Source organism: Phodopus roborovskii, unplaced genomic scaffold (assembly GCF_943737965.1).
Source record: "Phodopus roborovskii unplaced genomic scaffold, PHOROB, whole genome shotgun sequence".
NCBI classification, from domain to species: Eukaryota; Metazoa; Chordata; class Mammalia; order Rodentia; family Cricetidae; genus Phodopus; species Phodopus roborovskii.
The window spans coordinates 1,864,599-1,884,596 of NW_026126410.1; the positions used below are offsets into that span (position 1 = coordinate 1,864,599).

A 19,998-nucleotide genomic window follows, 5' to 3' on the forward strand; every position below is an offset into this window, starting at 1 on the left:
ACCTAGGCAAGACCTGATATTTAGTTTACATTAACACTTGAGGTGGTTTGAAAGAAAAAGACTCCCATAGGGAATGGCACCATTAGGAGATGTGGCCTTGTTCGAGTGGGTGTGGTCTTGCTGGAGTTAATGTGTGACTGTGGAGATGGGCTTTGGGCTCTCATACATGCTCAAGATACCACCCAGTGTCTCAGACTGCTTCCTGTTGCCTGCCAATTAAGATGTAGAACTCTCATGGCTCTAGCACCATGTCTGCCTGCATGCCACCATGTCGAACCATGATGATAATGGACTAAACCTCTGATTAAATGATTTTTCTTTATAAGAGTTGCAGTTTTGGCCATGGAAAGGGGGATGGGAGGTTCAAGGAGGATGGGAGATTCTAGCTCATCTTAGGCTACAGGAGGATATCATGGTAAGGAGGGAGGGAGAAAACAGTCATCCAACATTTAATTTTCACCTCACAGGAACAGACATACAGCATAACATGCACAAGTGCATGTTATAAAACTCTTATAGCAAGGAACAAAGAAACATTTTGGTGAACGTGGACAAGTTGTTTCTGTTTTTTTTTTTTTTTTTTCTGTGTAAATGGAAAAGATTAGTATTTTTTCCTTAGCTATGATAATGACATAGGTAACTTGTGACTAATATGTTTCAATGAAATAGAAGATACTGGAAAATAAACTCAGAGCATATTACCAGTATAAGGAGAAAGAGTATTGCTATGGAATTGGTTCTGAGTTGCTGTGTGCTTATCTTTAGGTGTACGTAATTGTGTTATTGGATTTTTATGGAAAATATTTGTTATTGTGCTCAAATAGGTTTGAAAGTCAGAGTGGGTATCTGATTTCCCTTCTCGTTTTATTGTTGATCTCAGCAACTACTAATAAATTATTCCATATACTTCAGTAGCTAAAAGAACTCACTGTGACCTGTTGAAGACACCAGAGTTTACAGAAGATTGAGAAGGGATCCGAACCTGATTGACTACAGACTCCAGTGTAGATGTGTTCCAGGTTCCAATGACAGAACAACTATGTGCACTTCAGAAGTCACTAACTTAATCAGCAGGACAATTGTGGGACAACAATAAAATAGGTGTGAGTAAAGTTCTGCACGTGTTACATATGTGTTTAAGGCTGGCTGGACTTGCACCTCTGTCTTACTATTTACTGGCCCTATGATCTTGAGTAACTTACTGAATTGCCTATGCTCTAACTCACCTTAAAAAGAAAAAGAAAAAAAAAAAAAAAAAAAAAAAGAGGGCCACACTACCTCACCATCTATAAGGAGCAAGGGAATTATATGTGAGTAAGGCACTCCGGAGAGACCTGGCACCAAGCCACACTTCAAAGTATTTGCCTTTATCACTAGTGTCTTTTGCATCAGATCACTTCTTGCAAGCTATTTTGAAATTCCAAAATGAAAAATCACATGGATATAAGAATATTTATCATATTCAGCTAACATCTGGAAACCAACATGCTGAATGTCACATTTAAATGGAGAAGTTTGGTTAAGAAAATAAGTATCATTACTGGCTCCAACACTAGTCAAAGATACAGACTGAAGCCAGATTACATGGTGATGAACTCCTAATTTCTGCTTCCTCTCTTTTTAAATTATGAGGCAGAGGGAAAGGAACAGAACGGAGATGTCCTCAAGACAAGGACACGGCTCTGCCAGGTGCAGATATTCGGGATACTCATTACCCAGCTGCTGTTTTGTTTTTCCTCTGTGTGAGGATGGATCTGAGGAGTTAAGATCTGTAGGCTGGAGGTGACTGTGCCTATGCCCTGGCTGGATCAACACCCCCAAGCCCAAGAGGTAATATAGTAGGTAATATGCCCATTACCTACCAATGATGGTGACACACTCCCATGTACCCTGGGTGAGGGTCACTGGTGGGGAGATCCCACTTGAAGTTTCCAATGGGCTTGCCAATACACTAAGCTCTTCATATGGATACCAGGCTCCATCTCCCCTGACTCTACTCTCTCTGTCTAAAAGGACATGTGAGCCCTGACCTCACAAGGGACATCACAAGTTGGGAACCAATTCATTCTCCATGTGTTCCTCAGAGGCCGTAACAATCTAGGGTGGGCATGATCAGTACAAGAAGGCAGAGCTTCCCAGCCCCGAGTAGACAGACACAGATACCCCTCGACATACCTGCATCAGATCTTGCTTTTCCTTTTCTCCTGAGCTGATTGCTTTTCTGATAGACTTCAGTTCTGTCAGGATGGCTTTGGCTTCACTAAGTTCATACCCACTCTGGCCTCCAGACATCTTTTCATCAATTCTATTAAAAGAGGAGGAGATGAAGGAAAAGAAATAAAAACAGATAACTACAGAGGAGACACTGGTTTTGGGGGTCTCTTCCTTGGCAGATGACTTTGCATCTTGACACCACAGACTGCATGCCTCTTCCGCCAGGCTCGACTTCACCATCGGCTACCTCATACCTTACAGCTTCCTAACCACTTTTGGGCACGAAAACATTTTTGGCTGCTCCAGATGCTGTCTGAACCCAGTCTTTACCACACCCAGCCTTATCTGTAAGCCAAGAAAGAAAACTGGTAGAGATGGACACTGCTGTAGCAGCAGCCACTCAAGTTCACAGCCATGACACCCGAGCACACCTGGCAGAGCGTGCTGGCTGCTCGGAGAGTCTTTAAGGAGGGCCTGACAAATGCTTTCTTGTACTAGTGAATCTCTTACAATATTTGAATTATGTGGCTTCTTATTTCTGTCAGATATCTAAAAAGTATTTATTAAAGCTATGAATTGAGATGAAACTTCTTGCTGAATGAGTCTGAATTTAGGAAGAAGACAGATGGCAGATGTGCTCCTCTGCTAGTGTGTATTGAGCAAACAGCTCTTCAGTGAGTCAATCTGTCCCGTGTCCCCACGGATGTACTTACTGTGCATCATTATCACTGTAGGCTAGAGGACTTGGAGAGGCTCACTGTTTTTGAAGGGTTCAACCAACCTTTCTTCTACTTCTTAAGAAATTGTTGGGTCTTCTGGTCATGATAGCATCCCGCTCTCTCTAGCTATGGTCCCTCTGGGGTTCCTTATGGACACAACTTGGGTTTTACTTACAGGTAAGGCCCCTGCCCCACCAGTTCTCAGCTCTACAGTTTCTCAGGCCTACTTTAGGACTTATCAACAGACCCTCCAGAGAGATGGCAGACACTAAATCAGAAGAAGCGGACTCTGAGCTCGTCTGGTTTAAGCCATTTAATAATTAATATGCACTTTCAATGTGGAAGGTGCATCTGAATAAGACACAGTGCCATCTTAATCCCATTGCCAAACAAGGTTAACTCAAGTGCAGTCTGTAGATAATGCAACTCCCCAAGTACTGTTTTAGTGAATATTTTATGCTAGTGAACAAGCAATTAAGCCTTTAAAAGCCTAGCAAAATAAACTTGATTATAAGGTCATTTGGTAATGAAGTACAAGCAACAGAGTCTCAGAACTGCAGGCACACACACACGCACGCACGCACCCACGCAGGCATGCAAAATTTAGGGTAGGAGGTGGGCCTTGGAGATCCCAATGTCAATTGTTCCAAATGAAGAACCGAGGCCAGAAACCATATGCAAATTTACCTCTGAAAATATACAGAACAGCTAGGTGACTATTCTAATGTTTCAGACCCTGGCTGAGGAATCTAATGACCAGGAATCTAGAATACTTCATGAAAACAACATTGTTAATATTCTTTAGTTTCACTTATTTGGGAAGGGATAATTAATGCAAACTTTGGATCCTGGAAGAATTATGTCCACCAGATTAACACAGGAAGAGGCTCACTGGCAAAAAGAAATACTGTTTCCAAAGCTGTTTTGGCGTTTTTAAGCAAGGCACTTTATAAATTAAAAACAAGCAAACAAAAACTGGAGACAAACTGGGTTTCATAAAACAGAAACTGTGTCAGAGTAACTCTGCAAAGCCAGAGTGATTTCTTCCTACCTGTGCAAACCCTCGGGATGTAATGGCGACACACGCCCTGTATTCAGAATCATACTTTGCCACTTAAAAATAAGAAGCAAGGCTACACTACCGGCTTATATTTTTGAGAGTTTTCCGTTCGGATGGCAATTTCTCAGCTGCCTTAATGTATCTGGAGCCCTCCCTCAAGTCTCCCTCCTTTACCTCAAATGCTCACTTCCAGTTTTAGCTTGTTGCTTTTACTCTCCATCTACTTTCCACATCCCTCATTTGACCTGACTATAAAAATATGAATATGCTTTGATGGCTTATTAATTTTTTTGGTGGTTGTCGTTATAGAGCCATAGGCTTAGCCACTTTCTGCTCTTAAGATGAAGTAAAATGCTTTCATTTTTCAGTGTTGGAATAAAAAGAAGCTTTATTTTTTTTTCCTACTTTTTTTTTTTTAAACTTTAAAACATTTACTCTATATCTGAAAGAGGTTTTCACTTGCATGCCTTCTCTGGAAAATGTGCGCCAGAGCCAGATTTTCATGGAAACCACACCTGCTTTTGATTTGCTAAGTGCTCCTATCATTTCTCTTCTGGGGAGGCAGCATAGGGTGTTCTGGTAACCTCCAAGACACAAGCCACACTTCTGTTAGGCACTGTCAAATTTGAGGGCATGAACTGAGTAATGCAGACAGAAAGATGCTTGTTCACTCAGCGTAAAACTGTTGTGCCAAGTAAAATGAATTCTCAAGGATAAATCACATTATAATTCAAGATTCATCAAAAAGATCACTTTCTATGGCGAAGAAGTGAAATGTTACAGAAACCTGTCATGGCCACATCAAATAAACAAACAAACTCTCTCATGGAGTTAGCAGTGAGGTTTGTTTTTGTTTTTAAAGTGTAGTCTCTGGGCCCATCAGCTATCATTCAGTGTTTTAGTGGTATGGGGACAACAGCTGAAGGAAAAGGCTTTGCTTTGTGTACACCTAACATCAACAGGAGAGGTCGCTGTCCTTAGATGTTGTATGTTTCTGTTCATTCCCAGAGAAATCCGGGATCTCTACACAGATGTCTATTGTTTTCTCATGGAATGTCACTGGCACAGTTTTAAAGATGCCTTAGATTCCTATGAAAAGTGTTTGCAAGCAGACTGCTTTGAAACAACAGAGTATTGTCACATCAACACAACAAAAGCCAGCAAGTTTGGCTAACCTTTAGCCCTGGTGGTTAACATGACTTATAATTTCATGTGTCTTAAAATGTCTACTATATGGCTAAATATTGTGTGACACTCTTTAGAAGTCTGTGTGCTTTGTGTTGATACACAATTACTAGATAACACATCTAGGTCATTCTGGTCCGCAGCCAGCTGAAGCTGCTGCAAGTCTAAACTGGAGACTTACAAACAGACATCATCAAATACACCTGGCATGGAGGTCTCTCCAGACTGTCTCAGTTATTCTAATAGTCGGGTTTGAGAAGCGCTAGGATGAACGGACTTATACGGGTGTTAGCACCCTGATTCTATGAGGCAAGAAGGCTGAATCATAAGGACAAATGTCTGAGATTACAGTCATGTGTCTGACTGCTGATCAAGAGCAGTGGGTGGGCATCACAAGACACAAGTCACCATTCAGCATGAAGAACAATGAGCTCATGATACGCCAGTGGCATTCATGAGCCTTAATGGGGATAGTGCCTTGGATGGCACGAGATTTCCTAAGAAGAGAAGGCAGACTAGGATTTCATAGGCAAAAGGAACGGAGCTGGTTACTTCCCAGAGAGGTGGTTCCTGTGAACACTGCTAACACACTGCTGAGCAAACTGCTGGGGAGAACTCCGAACACAAGAAAGTGGCCAGGAAAAAGCCCTAGAAGACTGCCCTGCAGCTGATGGTACCCAGCCGTGCCCTAGCAAGAGGACATACAAAGCAGCTGAATGCTGTTATAGGACACCGTTGGTGTCCTCCGTGGTCACATGATTATGAAGACCATAGGCTTCTTCCTTCCTATCTGTGGGAGACAATGTCTCAGGGGAGCCTGGCATGGTTTGGTTGGCATGAGCCCCATCAGTAGAGAGAACAAAGTCTTCTACAGGCTGGGAATGGCATGGGTTCTTCAACCACAAGCCTCCTTTTCTTACCTACATTTTCTCTTAACCTGGGCCATTTTAACCCAAACCCAGTGGTCTGCCCCCACTTAGAGCTGGAATGCAAAAAACAGGAATGTGGCAAATGATGAGCAGGCCCCTCTGCAGAGCCTAACTTGCCCTGATTCCCTGGGGATGCATCAGGCTGGGCTCCATCCATGTGGTCTCTGGAACTCAGGTACAGCCCACCCAGTGCAGCCATCAAGGCAGCAGACCTATACCACAATCAGAGAGAAGGCTGGCAGTTGTCCAAGGCACAAAGTTAAAATTTTACCTTTGGTTTCTTTGGCTCATCTTCAATTATTAAGGAAAAAGTTCAGACCTTTTCAAAGTGTACAGGTTCTCCCCCACACAAGTATTTTTTTTTTTTTTTTTTTTTTTTTAAAGATTGCTTTTGGACTTTTTGGCACAGAGCTTTAAGCCTTTTACTTCATGTTTCTTTGAGAAATCTCTTATGTAATTGGTGTATCTATTTTTTTTATTAGGGAGCTTTGAATTGCTGTAAAGTCAATTTTAGGATTTTAATACTCACTGTTGCAGCGTTTCAAAGCCTTGCTCCTTATAGAGAAGTTCTTGCTTCATCTGGGAGAGTTCTCTCTTCAGCTTTTTAACCTTTCATGAGAAATCAGGATGACCATTAGTGTTTATAAATATTAGTAACAGCTCATTATTTCAGAAGGCCATACATCAGTAAGTTAAGAAAAATTTGCCATTTCTCCATCACATACATTCTATGGGCAGTCCATGATATAGTTAAGCTATGAGTGATGTACATAACCACCAATACTCACTGTCACTTACTCAACACTGTGACGAGCTGGGCATTATCCGATCTTGGCTTTGTGGTACAGCCAGTCAGGGTCACATTAGAACTTGTAACCATGTACATCTAAGTCTGTACCCTGGATTTCTTCCCTTCCTTTCCTGGGCTCTGCATGGCCAGTCATGCCCTGGTTTCTCACATATGCACACTGCCGCCTACCTCAGGAACCTCACACATGTTATCCCTTTGCCTGAGGCTCTGCCCAAGCTTCTCAAGGTTGATCCTTCTCACTTATCTTGTCAAATTAGTTCACTTGTCCCCTTTTCAGTAGTCTTCTTGGATCACCCTCTCTGCACCACTGTTCCACTTTATTTACCCCAGAGTATCCTTCAAGAGTTAGCTGCAGAAGTTCACTGTCTGCCACGGAGACTGCATGCTACATAAAACCATGGGTATCCCAAACATCCACAAGGCTACTAAGAAAACAAGTGATTCATAAATACTTGTTATCACACTGATGGAGGTACTTTTCCTGTTCTCCGTTACATTCCGTGGTGACAGTGATGTGACAATTTGAAGATTAGAACAGTAGACATGCCTGGTGTTTAGTCACAACCTAATGAACGTCATCACATGAGCAGAAGAAACTTATTTTCACACGTTAAGCTATATAGCTTTAGTGTTAAACTCTGTTATTTTAATGTGTTTCTGAACTTTCATTTTCTATTTATTTTACTCATTCTAAAAATATTTATTGAGTTTCCACTATGGCCAGGTCTTGGCCTGAAGCATGGACAAACAGAAACCTCTTACTCCTCCTCTTCCTGCCTCTGTGGTACTTACTGAACCACAGAGCCTGGTACAGTAGAAATACAGTCACCTAGTGAAATCAACCTTTCCAAACACTGGCAGTTCTGTGCAGAAAAGTTCAGTATAAGATGAGCTACATAAGGGGCTTGGGGCTCAAGTTCCTGCGAGGAATTGGACAGAGGTCGTCTGAGGAAGCGGTGTGAAGTGAGCATTCACTTGGTAGGAAAGGGAGGGGTTTCAGAGTAGGACAAGTGTCCAGATCTGAAAGCAAGGGAGGACTTAATTCTCAGGAATGCTCCTCTGGCTGACTTCACACAGGAGACACCTGAGGCTACAAAGGGAGGTCTGAGATGCAGTTTTGGAGCCATGTTGAAGATAAACACCTTAGGCTAAGAGCAATGAGAATCGTCCTGCATAGGCATTTGTCAACATCCAGACAGTTTCCACTCATTTGAAAGAAGAATGTTAACTGAGACAATGCCTCCATTAGATTGCCAACAGCCATGTCTGTAGAGCAGTTTCTCGATTAAAGACTGATGTGGGAGGGGCAGTGCTCCCCCTGGGAAGGTGGCCCTGGGTGGTATGAGAATCAGGCTGAGTAAGCCAGGATGAGGGGAGAGAAGAGGCCAGTAAGAAACTGTCTTCCTCCATTGTCTCTGCCTCAGCTCCTGCCTTGACTTTGCTCAGTGATGGAGTGTGACATGGAAGTGTAAAGCAAATGGACCCTTTTGTCCCCAAGTTGCTTTTGGTTATAGTTATCATCCCAGCAGAAAGCACATCGACATAATAGTCGGAGGGATTTTAAAGCACGATCTGCTTTATGAGTTTAAAGGAACATGGCAGTGACTATGCTGGTAGGACCAGCAGGACCTGTGGTGCTTGCCCTGTGGGCCAGGATGTGGGCAAGTACTTCAGAGAGCAGAGCTCAGAAGAGGCACAAATCTGGGGACTCGGTGATAGGCTCAGTGCATGGGGTGAGGGAGAAGAGGTAGCAAAGACCCCGATCAAGTACCTGGCTTGGTACCCAGGGAGAATGAGAGCTCAAGAGCAGACTGAAAAGTACGATCAAGTGCAACATATGGACTCGATGCTCAGAAAAGTGTGTGGATTAGAGAAAGGAGATGCGAAGATGTGGGAGAATGTATGACATCACTGAGACAGTAAAACCCCAAATATCTTCATGATTCAGAAATCCCAGAGAAAAGACTAAGTAAACAGAGAGAGTGGCAGGCAAGGTAGGAGAGGACAGAGCATGGTGGGGGGGTGGGAAGAGTGTCAGCGAAACAGCAGGAGCAGTGAAAGCCAATGTCTCACTTTGTGTCCACTTACATTTTATCAGGGAAATAATACAAGTAATTATGTTTCAAAGATCAGTTGTAACTACAAAGAGAAGTAAGAGCAACACTATTAGAATCTAGAGAAGATGGAGATGACTTGGGGTGAGGCTACCTGATGGAGAAGGAGATGGTTGCACTGGAATGAATGGAAGATGCAGTGAGAGACAGAGCATTCCCAGTGCATCAGAAAGACATTCACTGTTAGCACGCCAAACTAGCCACAAGTAATCAATAGCTCATTCCCTGTGTACTTGTGTATCTGACAGCATTTTCCGTACTTCTTGTTTAAAAAAAAAAAAAAAAAAAAAAGACAATACCCCTTTTATTTAAAACAACAACAACAAAAAGGCATGTCAAAAAGTCAATAGCAACCCAGTTCGGTGGGCTGAAACTGTAAGGATGGAAAAATGTAGCCTAATTCTCCCTAGACTCTGCCCCCTAGCAGTGAGTAGACAAAAGGTCACATTCTTGACAGGGCAGTTTAGGACAGCACCTGTGAGTGAATGAACAGGAAATGAGCCTTGTCATACCACCCAGAAGCCCTAGCGAAAGCAGACTTCCTGGGCTAAGCACGGGCTTGGATAGTTCAAATTGATTGGTCCGCACTGGATGCTATGAGATGATTGGTTTGTGATGCACGGGCTTTGCTGTAACCCTATAAAAGCTGTCTGAACCCTGTACCCAGGGTTCTCAGTCCTCTACCCCACCTGGAGTATGGCTGTGGACCCCAGTGCACTGGAATATAAAAGACCTCATGCTTTTGCATCAAGACTGCTTCTAGTGAGTGATTTGGGGGGCCGCCTTTCCTGAGTTGGGGCGTGAGGGTCCACACCCTCTTCGGGTCTTTCAAAACCTCTTTACCTTTGAAAAGAGAGTTGGTAAAAACTTTTATTGAGACCACGTAGGTACAACCGTTGAGTTAAACCAATCAGTAAGCACACGTGGTATTGTGCTTAGAATCATTTGGGGTAGAATAGCAGATTAATTTAAATGTTTCAAGTATTCCGTATCTCAGGGATATTAGTACTCCTCACAGTCACCACAATAACACTCAAGAGGTGAAATTCTAAATGTCCATCAACAAATAAGTAGAGGAAATATGCTAAATACCCACAGTGAAATAGTATTTAGGCGCATAAAAGCCAGAAGATTCTGCTATGCTATATGTGTTAACATGGATGGACCTTGAAGATTTTAAATAGAAGAAGCCACTCAAAGAAGAGTGTAGATAATTCTACTTACGTAAGTACTCAAATTAGTCAGACTCTCAGGAGGCAGGGGCTCGAGGGGAGGGCAGGGGAGCTGCTGCTCGAGGGGTAACAGATTGTCACACATACTGTGCAACAAGGGCACCTACAGTCAACGCTGCACACTCAACGTCTGTTAGAGCTCATGTTACATGTTCTTTTCACACCTAATAAAACTGAAATTCTAAAAAGCTAAAGGTGATCTCTGACCTCTGGATTTTATTGCGTACTGGATGACAATGACACAGGATGCTAACCGGAGCTGTCTACATTCACATGACTTAGTTTACCTAACATTAAAGCACCTGCCCATTTTAGGGAGTCTGGTACATTCCCTGAATGATTCTTATTTCAATTTACTCCCATTATACTGTCAAATGAGAACAGATGTCGTTTCTGGCCAGACATACTGTCTAGCTGTTCTTTGGTTTTGTGAGTATGGGCTTCTGTAGAAATTCGCCCACCTTTCTTTACTAACTATAGGAAGGTCATGCCTGTACTTCTGTGCTCCACTTCAAGCCACCCTCAAATACAGCCACAAAATGAAAAGACAGAGTCTGGAGCATGGCTGGAGGATGAAGCCAGCAGTGGTCTACACACCTAGCACAGTCTCCACCGAGGGAACAATGGGCAATTCTATTATTCTAGGCATTATGCTGATCACACCAACCTTCAAGTCTTACCATTATGTATGATACTGACATAGTTCCAGTTCTTATTATATAGGTGAGGAGTATGGGACCTGAAGAGAAAACAGTGGGGAATCTAGCAGAGACCAGGGTGGAAGGCAGGAGACGTTTTAAAGTTAGAATAACAGCAAAGTCGTCTACGTGAACCCCATGACTCTTTCTTCCACCTTGGAAGCGCTGATATTCCTGACCCAGAACTGAAGACATAGACAGCTCACAAGCCCAGAGCTGGAGCTTTCTCTGATGCCTGAACTTCCGGCAGCCGTAACCACCATCTAATTCTATGCTTCAGTTCCCTGGGAATCAAATCTCACAACCCAGGGTACGAAGTGAGAGGCGAGAGACCCAGGACTTTGGGTCTCTTGTCTCTGCGTTCCCTACTGACTAAGCTAAAGAGGCCGGCATTTTAAATTGATCTCAAAGTTATCTCTGGAAAGTAGGAAGACACTGTGATCATGTGAGCATGACTGGAGACCACAGCGCTTCTTCCCACTTCGGATAGACTAGAGCGCTGTCTTATTTCAAAAGCAGGAGAATGAAGAGGATGACAAGGAACAGAAGTAAACCCGAAACCTGTAAGGCTCTGAAAGATCAGGAGACGAGCAGGTTTCCCTGGGGCCGCCCCTGAGGTGAACCCGGCAGCATTAAAGCTATAATGAGAAAAATGGCATTTTACTAATGAGTGCCTTCCTCTTTTACGGTCTCTCTGTTGTCTTGCAGGAAGCTCCTCTATAAGACAAGAAAGGGCAACTGTCAACCTGCTCCTTCTGGAATCTCTACTACCCTGGTCTACACCATCACCTTATCAATTCCAGATGGTCAGACCAAAGTCAACACTTCTAAACTTAAAGGGGGGTGGGGAGACCAGAACCCCAGGTGCTGCTAGGACCATTTGTGATTGCTAATTAATGGATTTTTGTCATAAGAAACAAGATGGCTGAATGAAATATTCTTAACTCTGATAAAAATTTTTATAAAGGCAATGAGGAAAAAGTATATTAACATCTACAAATTATACTGTCTGAAGACAAAAATAAAAAATAATGTAAAAATTCTCTACAACCACATAAAAATAACCAGCAAGTCATCAGATAACACAACAATTCCACTCCAAGCAAGTATCCAGAGACAGGAAAATGTATCTTCACAAACATGTATACATGTATGTTCACAGCCTCCCAGATGTGGAAACAACTACAACTAAAATGGAAGAATACATACAGTATGTTCCTCAGTAGAAAGGATCATGTTTTGATATATGCTACCACCACACAGGGGGACCTTTAAGACATTATAGAAACAAAGAAGTCGATTAAAGAAGACAGAATGCTACAGATGACGATCTCAGTCAGTGTCCTATTGCTGTGAAGAGACAGCATGACCACAGCAACTTTTGTAAAGGAAAACATTTAAATTGTAGGCTTGCTAACAGTTTCAGAGGCTTGGTCCACGATCATCATGGCAGGGAGCATGGTGGCATGAAGGCAGGCGTGGTGTAGGACGTTGTTGAAAGTCTACACCTTTATCCTTGGGCAGCAGACAGAGAGCAGAGAGACCTGGGCTTGGCATGAGCTTTTCAAACATTAAAGGCCATCCCAAAGATGCACTTCCTCCCACAAGGCCACACCTCCTAATCCTTCTCAAACAGTGTCACTCTCTGATGACTAAGCATTCATATATGTGAGCCTATGGGAACATTCTTACTTAAGCCACCATATTGAGTTTTGTGTGAGACAGTCACAACACACAAGTCTGGAGAGGCAGAGTAAACAGGCTGAAGTCTGGGACTTAGGTGACTGGAGAAGAAAGGTGTGTGGGATGAGGAGTCACTGTTAATGGGGGACAGGCTTCTTTTCAGGAGGTTCATAAAGACAAAGACGACATATTCTCTCTCCTATATAGAAACCAACGTTTAATATATACAGAGGTGGGGGGCTATATGTCATGAAACTAGAAAGGGAACTATGAGAGGGGAAAGGTAGTAGGCTATATATGATATAAAACCAGACAAAAGGACCATGTGGTACAAGAAATAAGAAAATGAGGGAGGGAGGGGAAACATATTATGTTTCCAAATTCCATAACAGAACTCAATGGTTTGCTAATTAAAATTAATATTTAATTAAAAATGAGAAAAGGAATAAAAGCATTGGGTCATGTGATAGAAATACAAGGGTAATTAGACTGCTCTCCCTCATCCATAAAGGAAGCCTAATCTTTCCTATAAAAAGTGTTTTAACCTAGGTATGGTGGTGCACACCTGTAGTCCTGGGATTAGGAGGCAGAAGCAGGTGGATCTCTATGAACTCAAGCCAGCCTGGTCTACATAGTGAGTTCCAGGTCAGCCACTGCTACATAGTGAGACTCTGTTTCAAAAAGGGAAAACTAGTTTTTAAATGTGTTTTTATTTATCCTCTGAGAATTTATACAAGCATACAATATATTTCCATCATATTCCCTTCCTAATCCTAATAAAGTATTTTTTAATCTAATTCCCCTTTAGTCTGCTTTAAATTTTCTTTTCCTGTTCTGGCCGTTTGTCCAGGCTTCATAAAACCATCGAAACTGATCATTTACAAATGTATTTGTTCCCTTGCCAATACTGTCGTGTATGTGTGTGTGTGTGTGTGTGTGTGAGTGTGTGTGTCTACTATAGGAAGACACTATATTCTTCCCTAGAGAAGTCAGCTGCATTTAATTTTGTAAAATTCTCCAAGCACAGTAGAAATAAGGGTGACTGAGAGTCAGGGCAGAGAGGCTAGTGACTTACATGACTGAGAAGAAGCTATGAATCTCTCAACAACACAATGTCAAGGAAGAATTCATTTGCATATATTAGTTAGCCTGCAGTACAGAGCCCTTAAAAAGAATGCAGAGGGGTCAAAATCATTAGAGAAAAACAGAACTAAAATATCATTAAATCCACAAAATGATTGTTATATCTTCTCAAGGCCTGACACTGATTCTTTTGAGGAAAAGGGGGCATGAATGTGCTATGAATTACCTTGAAGTTACTAGCAGGGCATGTGTATAGATAGCTCTTGTACTGGACCATCTTCTCTCAATTTCTCTTCCAGGTTCCTCTTTTTCTTAGCCATATTAATTCTTAACTTCATTCAAAACCGCTAAGAAGTTGTACTGTATTCTTTAGCCAAACACCAAGTATTAATAAATAAATTCATCTAAACATCTAATACAAATGCTGGGGTTACAAATTAGCATTCGTCACTGGAAATAAGGTCAGCAGCATCTGAAACTCAGAATGTAAGAGTTCAGAATGTGTGTGTGTGGTGCATAAGACAGAGAGAGAGCACGAGAGAGAATGAGAGAGAGAGAGAGAGAGAGAGAGAGAGAGAGAGAGAGAGAGATATGATCTAATAGGATTGGTAGGATTGCCCAGGCTGGGATCACAGGCATCTACCTCTTTAAGCTAAAGTTTATACAAAATGTAAATAAAGAGATTTTTTCATGGGAAATAAAAAGTCAATCCTTATTTGTAGTGATTCATATCATATGGCATATTTTTATGTCAAACACATTGGTATGATTTTATTACCTATTTAGAATACTGCTTAAAGCATAATATTTTATATTAATTAATTAGTTCTCTATGCACAATTACAAATCAAACCTTAAATTTAATTGCACAGGAGACTCCAGAGATACAGTTGTAATGAGTCCTCAGTCATGCTGGGCTGGGCTTTTTGGTGATATATCTATCTAAGATGTATCACAATTTGGTAAGTAGCCCATGCTCCTGCTGTATGACCCTAGTAACCCTCCTAGATCACCAGGATGGACCAAATAAGAGTAGTTTCTTTTGCCTATTCATGTCCTATCTGTGGATAGGCACCTATCTATCTCCCCAGGAAAAGCTATACAGTACTAACTTGATAATATTGCTCCATCAAAGCAATGAAGTAAAAAAAAAAAAATAGTGCTTGTTTATGACACAGTGTGATTTAAAATGCAGGTGGGTGCCAGAGGGGTGTGGTTAGTTCCTTAATCAATTACTACCTTCAGAATCAACCTATGAAAGCAGCTTTCATGTCCTCAGAGACTCTATATTGGTACCCATCCCTTCCCCAAGTGCCACCCAGCCATCCCCTTCCTCCCTTCCCCAAGTGCCACCCAGCCATCCCCTTCCTCCCTTCCCCAAGCACTACCCAGCCATCCTCTTCTTCTCAAAGTGCTACCCAGCCATCCCCTTCCTCCCTTCCCCAAGTGCTACCCAGCCATCACCTTCCTTCCTTCCCCAAGTGCCATCCAGCCATGCCCTTCATCTCTTCCCCAAGCACTACCCAGCCATCCCTTCCCCAAGTGCCACCCAGCCATCACTGGGAGAGTTAGCAGAGCCAGCCCCGGTGCTCAAAGCAGGCTCCAGCATAAAGCAGTGGCAGAGTGGGGCTCTGACTGCTTCTAAAGGGCATTTTCAACTGTCCATCTATCTAAGGACAGCGATAAGGGCCACTTCTTCACAGCCCTTACATCCACTTCTTCACGGACCCACTTTCTGAAGGAGAGCATCTCTCTCTGGCTCACCTTGCAGTCACGAGGTGACAGAACAGGTACAATAAATATATAATGCCCCTAATTAAGACCAGAAATCCTGGCACAGCACAAGCCTTGTCAAGGACTCATTAGGAAGCAGGTCTGGGGATGTGACCACATAGAGGTGACCTGAGATCCCTGACTGACAGGAACTTCTTATTGGTTATTTGTGTGAGGGGCCTTAGTGTGTCTTTGTTTTTAACCCCTCCCAAAGTTTCGATGTTTTCTGCCGTGAATGCACAGACTACAGTGGTCTTCTGTGGCTATGACTTGTGTCACAAAATATAATTATGAAAATGGTTAACGTTTCAGAGGACAGTAGTAACTTCCTGAAAAAGTCTCAATGAAGTGGTAGTAAGTTTGGGAAGAGCAAGTTTTAACAAAAATGCTTTTATTTCCATGTTCTCAAAGTAAGTTATTAATACTAAGAAATAAATCACAGTAACATAAGGACAAGGCACACAGACATGGGACAAAGCATTTGAGCCCACTGCACAAGTACTCTTGAGAAACATAGATGATTGGCCGGCAAGAGGGTCCATGACACCCTGAAGACTATTTACTATGAGGCGACACAGGCCACTTCTACACACAATTTTATAAATGAAATGAGGAGAATCTGGACTTTGGTAGATGGGATTTGAGTTTGTGCTTTGGGGGGTTTGTTTCTGTTTTGTCCTAGAGAATGAACTCAGGGCCCTCGCTACAGCCTCAGCCCACACAGGAGTCCACATGTGAACTTTTCGTCATTTTTTTTTTTTTTTTTCTGAGAACCACTGAGTAAACTATAAGGAAAACCAAACCAGACCATCTATCTGAAGTTCCTGGAGAACCGCTAGGCCCACAGAACTATGTTAAAGACCCCCAGGGTGAAAGGAACACAGCCATGACCCCCATGGGACACTCTGTCCTGAGGACCGTTCTATGCAGTAAGCAGAGCATACAAGAATGGTGGGCAGTCAAGCCCACACAGCTCAGGGCAGAGGTTGGGAGTTCAGCCTCACAAAGCTGATGGAGTTTGGGGTGGGAGTAGGGGGCAGTCTGCTTTCATGAGCTCAAGGGCAGCTCTGAGAGATCAACCCACCCTAAGAAAGGGATTGCAATCATTTCCAATTCTGACTGGATTTTAACCATCTGCTCCCAACCCAAATGCCTACATGAAGCAAAGCTAAGTGCTCTGCAAAATGCAAGATCGTCCAAAACTTAAAGTTATCTTTGTATTACTGTACACATACTATATGGCTCCTAAGAAGTAAGCATCTATAAGGATCAAGAACTGATCAAAAGCAAACAGAAAAGCACTAGACCCAAGGACCCAGATGACAGGAGATTCAGGCCCTGCATTAATCAAGGCATGGAAATGTAAAGTACTATGGCTATTTTGGTCAAAACTATACATATTAATGTACAGAATGTGGGCAAGGAACTGGGAACCAAATAAATAAATTAAACCATTGAAAAGTACATAGAATGTTTGAGATAAGTAATAGTGATAAAAATCTCCAGTTGTTTGAAAATGAAGCAATATACTTATATCTATGAATTCTCAGAGAGACAGGCAAGGATTTGGAGCTCATGAGAGTAATAATTCAAACTTCAAAACCTACGGAATGTAAGCAAAGATCATAGGCATTAAGTGACTTAGAGCCTCAATGCAAATATTTGAAGCAAGAATGGTTAAACCTCTAGCAATTCCCACCGAAGAACAGAAGGTGGCTTTGTTTGCTTGTTTGTCTTGAGGCACATGCTAGGCAAGCATTCCCACTAAGCTAGCCCTACTAAAAGATGTGTTCATTCTTTAACACACCAATTTCATTCTTTTCTTAAAAATGTGTAGATGTAGCCAGGGATATGTGCCTTTAATCTCAGCACTTGGGAGGCAGAGGCAGGAAGGTCTCTGTAAGCTCAAGGCCAGCCTGGTTTACAAAGTGAGTTCCAGAACATGCAGGGCTGTTATACAGATAAACCCTGCCTCAAAAAACAAAAAGTTGCGTACATGTATGTACCAAAAGTATGTATGATGCATACACAGAGACAGTTATGAATGACCAGGAAATGGAGTAAACAAATACACATCGGTGGTAAACCAGAGAAGTGTATCTGCCAAAGAAGTAGCTCTCTAGCTTTAAAAGTGAAGGTGGATGAATCCTGGAAGAACGCAGGAAGAAAATGCCATGGAAAACATACATGAGAAGCATTCCAGTTTGGCAATGTTAATGAAAGCATTAGACTCAGCGCTAGCAAGGCGAGCATTGCTCCTAGCAGAGAATGGCAATGAGAGTTTATAATGTGAGAGGGTGCAATGGAGGTTATGATGATAATCTGCTTCATGACCATGGTAATTATTACACATGATATAATTTGCTCATAAACAGCCCATATGATCACCCCAATCAAGGATAAACAAGATCTGTAGTTAACGGCTTAATCAAAATAATTAGCCCAATGATCAGGAAATAATCCATCCTGAGAAGGGATGACAGACCAACAAGGTAGTGGAAGTTGCAGGCACCCTTTTAAATACCAGGGCGTCTGATGAAAGACAAAGAGGTAGAGTAAATCATCAGGATGTAGATTTCCCTTGCATACACTAACTGCTAATAAGAAAAGCCAACAATGGCAACACACATATCCCAGGCTAGGCCACGATACTTAGATATCTGATCTCTGAAGCTAAGCAGGGTGAGGTCTGGCTGGCACTTGGATGGGAGACAAAAGTAACCCCAACCATCCTTCAAACAAAGGAGAAAGGCTGCCCTGCAGGGCAGAGTGAAGTTCCCTCCCTTCAGAGGCAGAGATGGGAGGCAGTCGCTCATGCTTCCCCCATGGCCCAAGCCTCTGTGCACTTATTCAATCAAGAACCACAATGAAAACAATCTTACCCTTAGTCTCGTGGTGGAGATCTCAGCTTTTAAAATATCAGGATCATATTTAGTGCTGGATGAAGACCCTGAGAAGACTTTTAAGAGAGGAAAAAAAAAATATTACCTGTCTATTACAGTAATTGTAAGCTTAGAATTTACTGATTTTAGAAGTAATGTTTTGGGGTTGTGACCTGGCATTCCAGGCCAGCCCTATATCCCAGTTAGATGGGAGGTTGAAGCAGAAAGATTGCAAAACCGAGTTTTCTTGGGCTAAAAGGCAAGTTCAAGAGCAGCTTAAACAACTTAGTGAGATCCTGTCCCAAAATAAAAACCCTTTAACACGAATGCGCACATACACATGTATGTGTACACACACACACACACACACACACACACACACACACACACAGAGCCATGATTTAAGTTCTTTTGTAGGAACTGCTTTTTTCTTTTAGGAGATAGGTTTTCACACTTATGTCAAGCCTATTTTATTTTTTGAAACAGGGTCTTACTATGCAGCTCAGGCTAGCCTCAAAGTTGTAGTAAATTCTCCTGCCTCGGCCTTCCAAGTGCAAGAATTACAGGCATGAACCACCAGGTATGCCTCTTCAAGCCTTTGTCATATTAAAAACAAAACCTCAGGGTACAAAAACACTGAAAGGAACTTGTCCTGGGTCCTTAAAGAGCTCTGCTGCACAGTTCCTTAGGGGACTATGTCATAAAATTGGAGCTCATCATAGCTGTGTGTTTAACTAAAGCCAACTCCTGATGACTGATACGTGAATAGAGGAGAGGGAGGGGCCTGAGGTCCAACAGTCTCAGTTTCTTCCTAGGAGCAACAGTGAACAAAAGCCACCTTTAAAAGACTCAAATTTGGGCTGCAATGAGTGCTTGCTGCTCTTCCATAGGATCTGCTAAGTTCAGTTCTGAACACCCATATTGGGCTGCTGGCAACTCTCTGGGCTGCTGGCAGCTCTCTGTGACTAGTTCCATGCTTCTAACCTCCTGTCTTTGTTCTTACAAAGAAATTTACCCAAACAAAAGGCAATCGGGAAGAAGCAACAGGAGAAACAGAAGCCCGATGACCAAATGGGGGAGACTTGTGGCTCAAGTGGGGATGGGGTGTTTCCCTGAACCATCTGTTGGGTCCCCCTCATCTCTCATGACTTGGAGGAGTTCTTGTCTAGGAGGGAAAGGGGCTCAGAGCTTAACTCCACAGGAGTGTGAGTGGTCTACACCTATCTACAAACTCATCTCAAATCTGTAGTGACCGGTACTCACGGCTTGTTCGAGAACTTGACTTTTCCTTGTAGGCATCATTCAAGCGGACATACTCATCCAGGGCCAGGGCCAGCCTCTGCTCCTTCACTTGGTACAGCTCCTTCTGCGTCCTGAGTGCATCCTGGGCCACGGAGAGATAGTCCTTGAGCATCTTCTCCTGCTCGCCCCGCCACTGTTTCCTTGGATCTTCAATCTGTGTGGTTTCTGAAAAGGCAGTAGGTGGGAGTCTCTGTTTGTGGGATTATTCATAGAGGGACCAGCTAGTTTAAATTCTTGCACCCTCTAAAGCATCTACCGGAAACTTCGATAGAGTGACTTGTCTACAACTTGGATATGGGCTTGTTTTCTTCTG

General features: G+C 42.6%; 1 protein-coding gene across 1 annotated transcript in view; it reads right to left on the reverse strand.

Moving 5' to 3' along the window:
• Wwc2 (WW and C2 domain containing 2) overlaps nucleotides 1-19,998 on the reverse strand; it is a 158,217-nt gene that overhangs the window by 56,319 nt on the left and 81,900 nt on the right. Inside the window, exons 3-6 of the mRNA XM_051182385.1 lie at nucleotides 19,647-19,850; nucleotides 18,384-18,460; nucleotides 6,637-6,716; nucleotides 2,176-2,305 (exon numbers count right to left, since the gene is read on the reverse strand). Of these exons, the coding sequence (XP_051038342.1) occupies nucleotides 2,176-2,305; nucleotides 6,637-6,716; nucleotides 18,384-18,460; nucleotides 19,647-19,850 (491 nt within the window). The remainder of the gene's footprint in view (nucleotides 1-2,175; nucleotides 2,306-6,636; nucleotides 6,717-18,383; nucleotides 18,461-19,646; nucleotides 19,851-19,998) is intronic.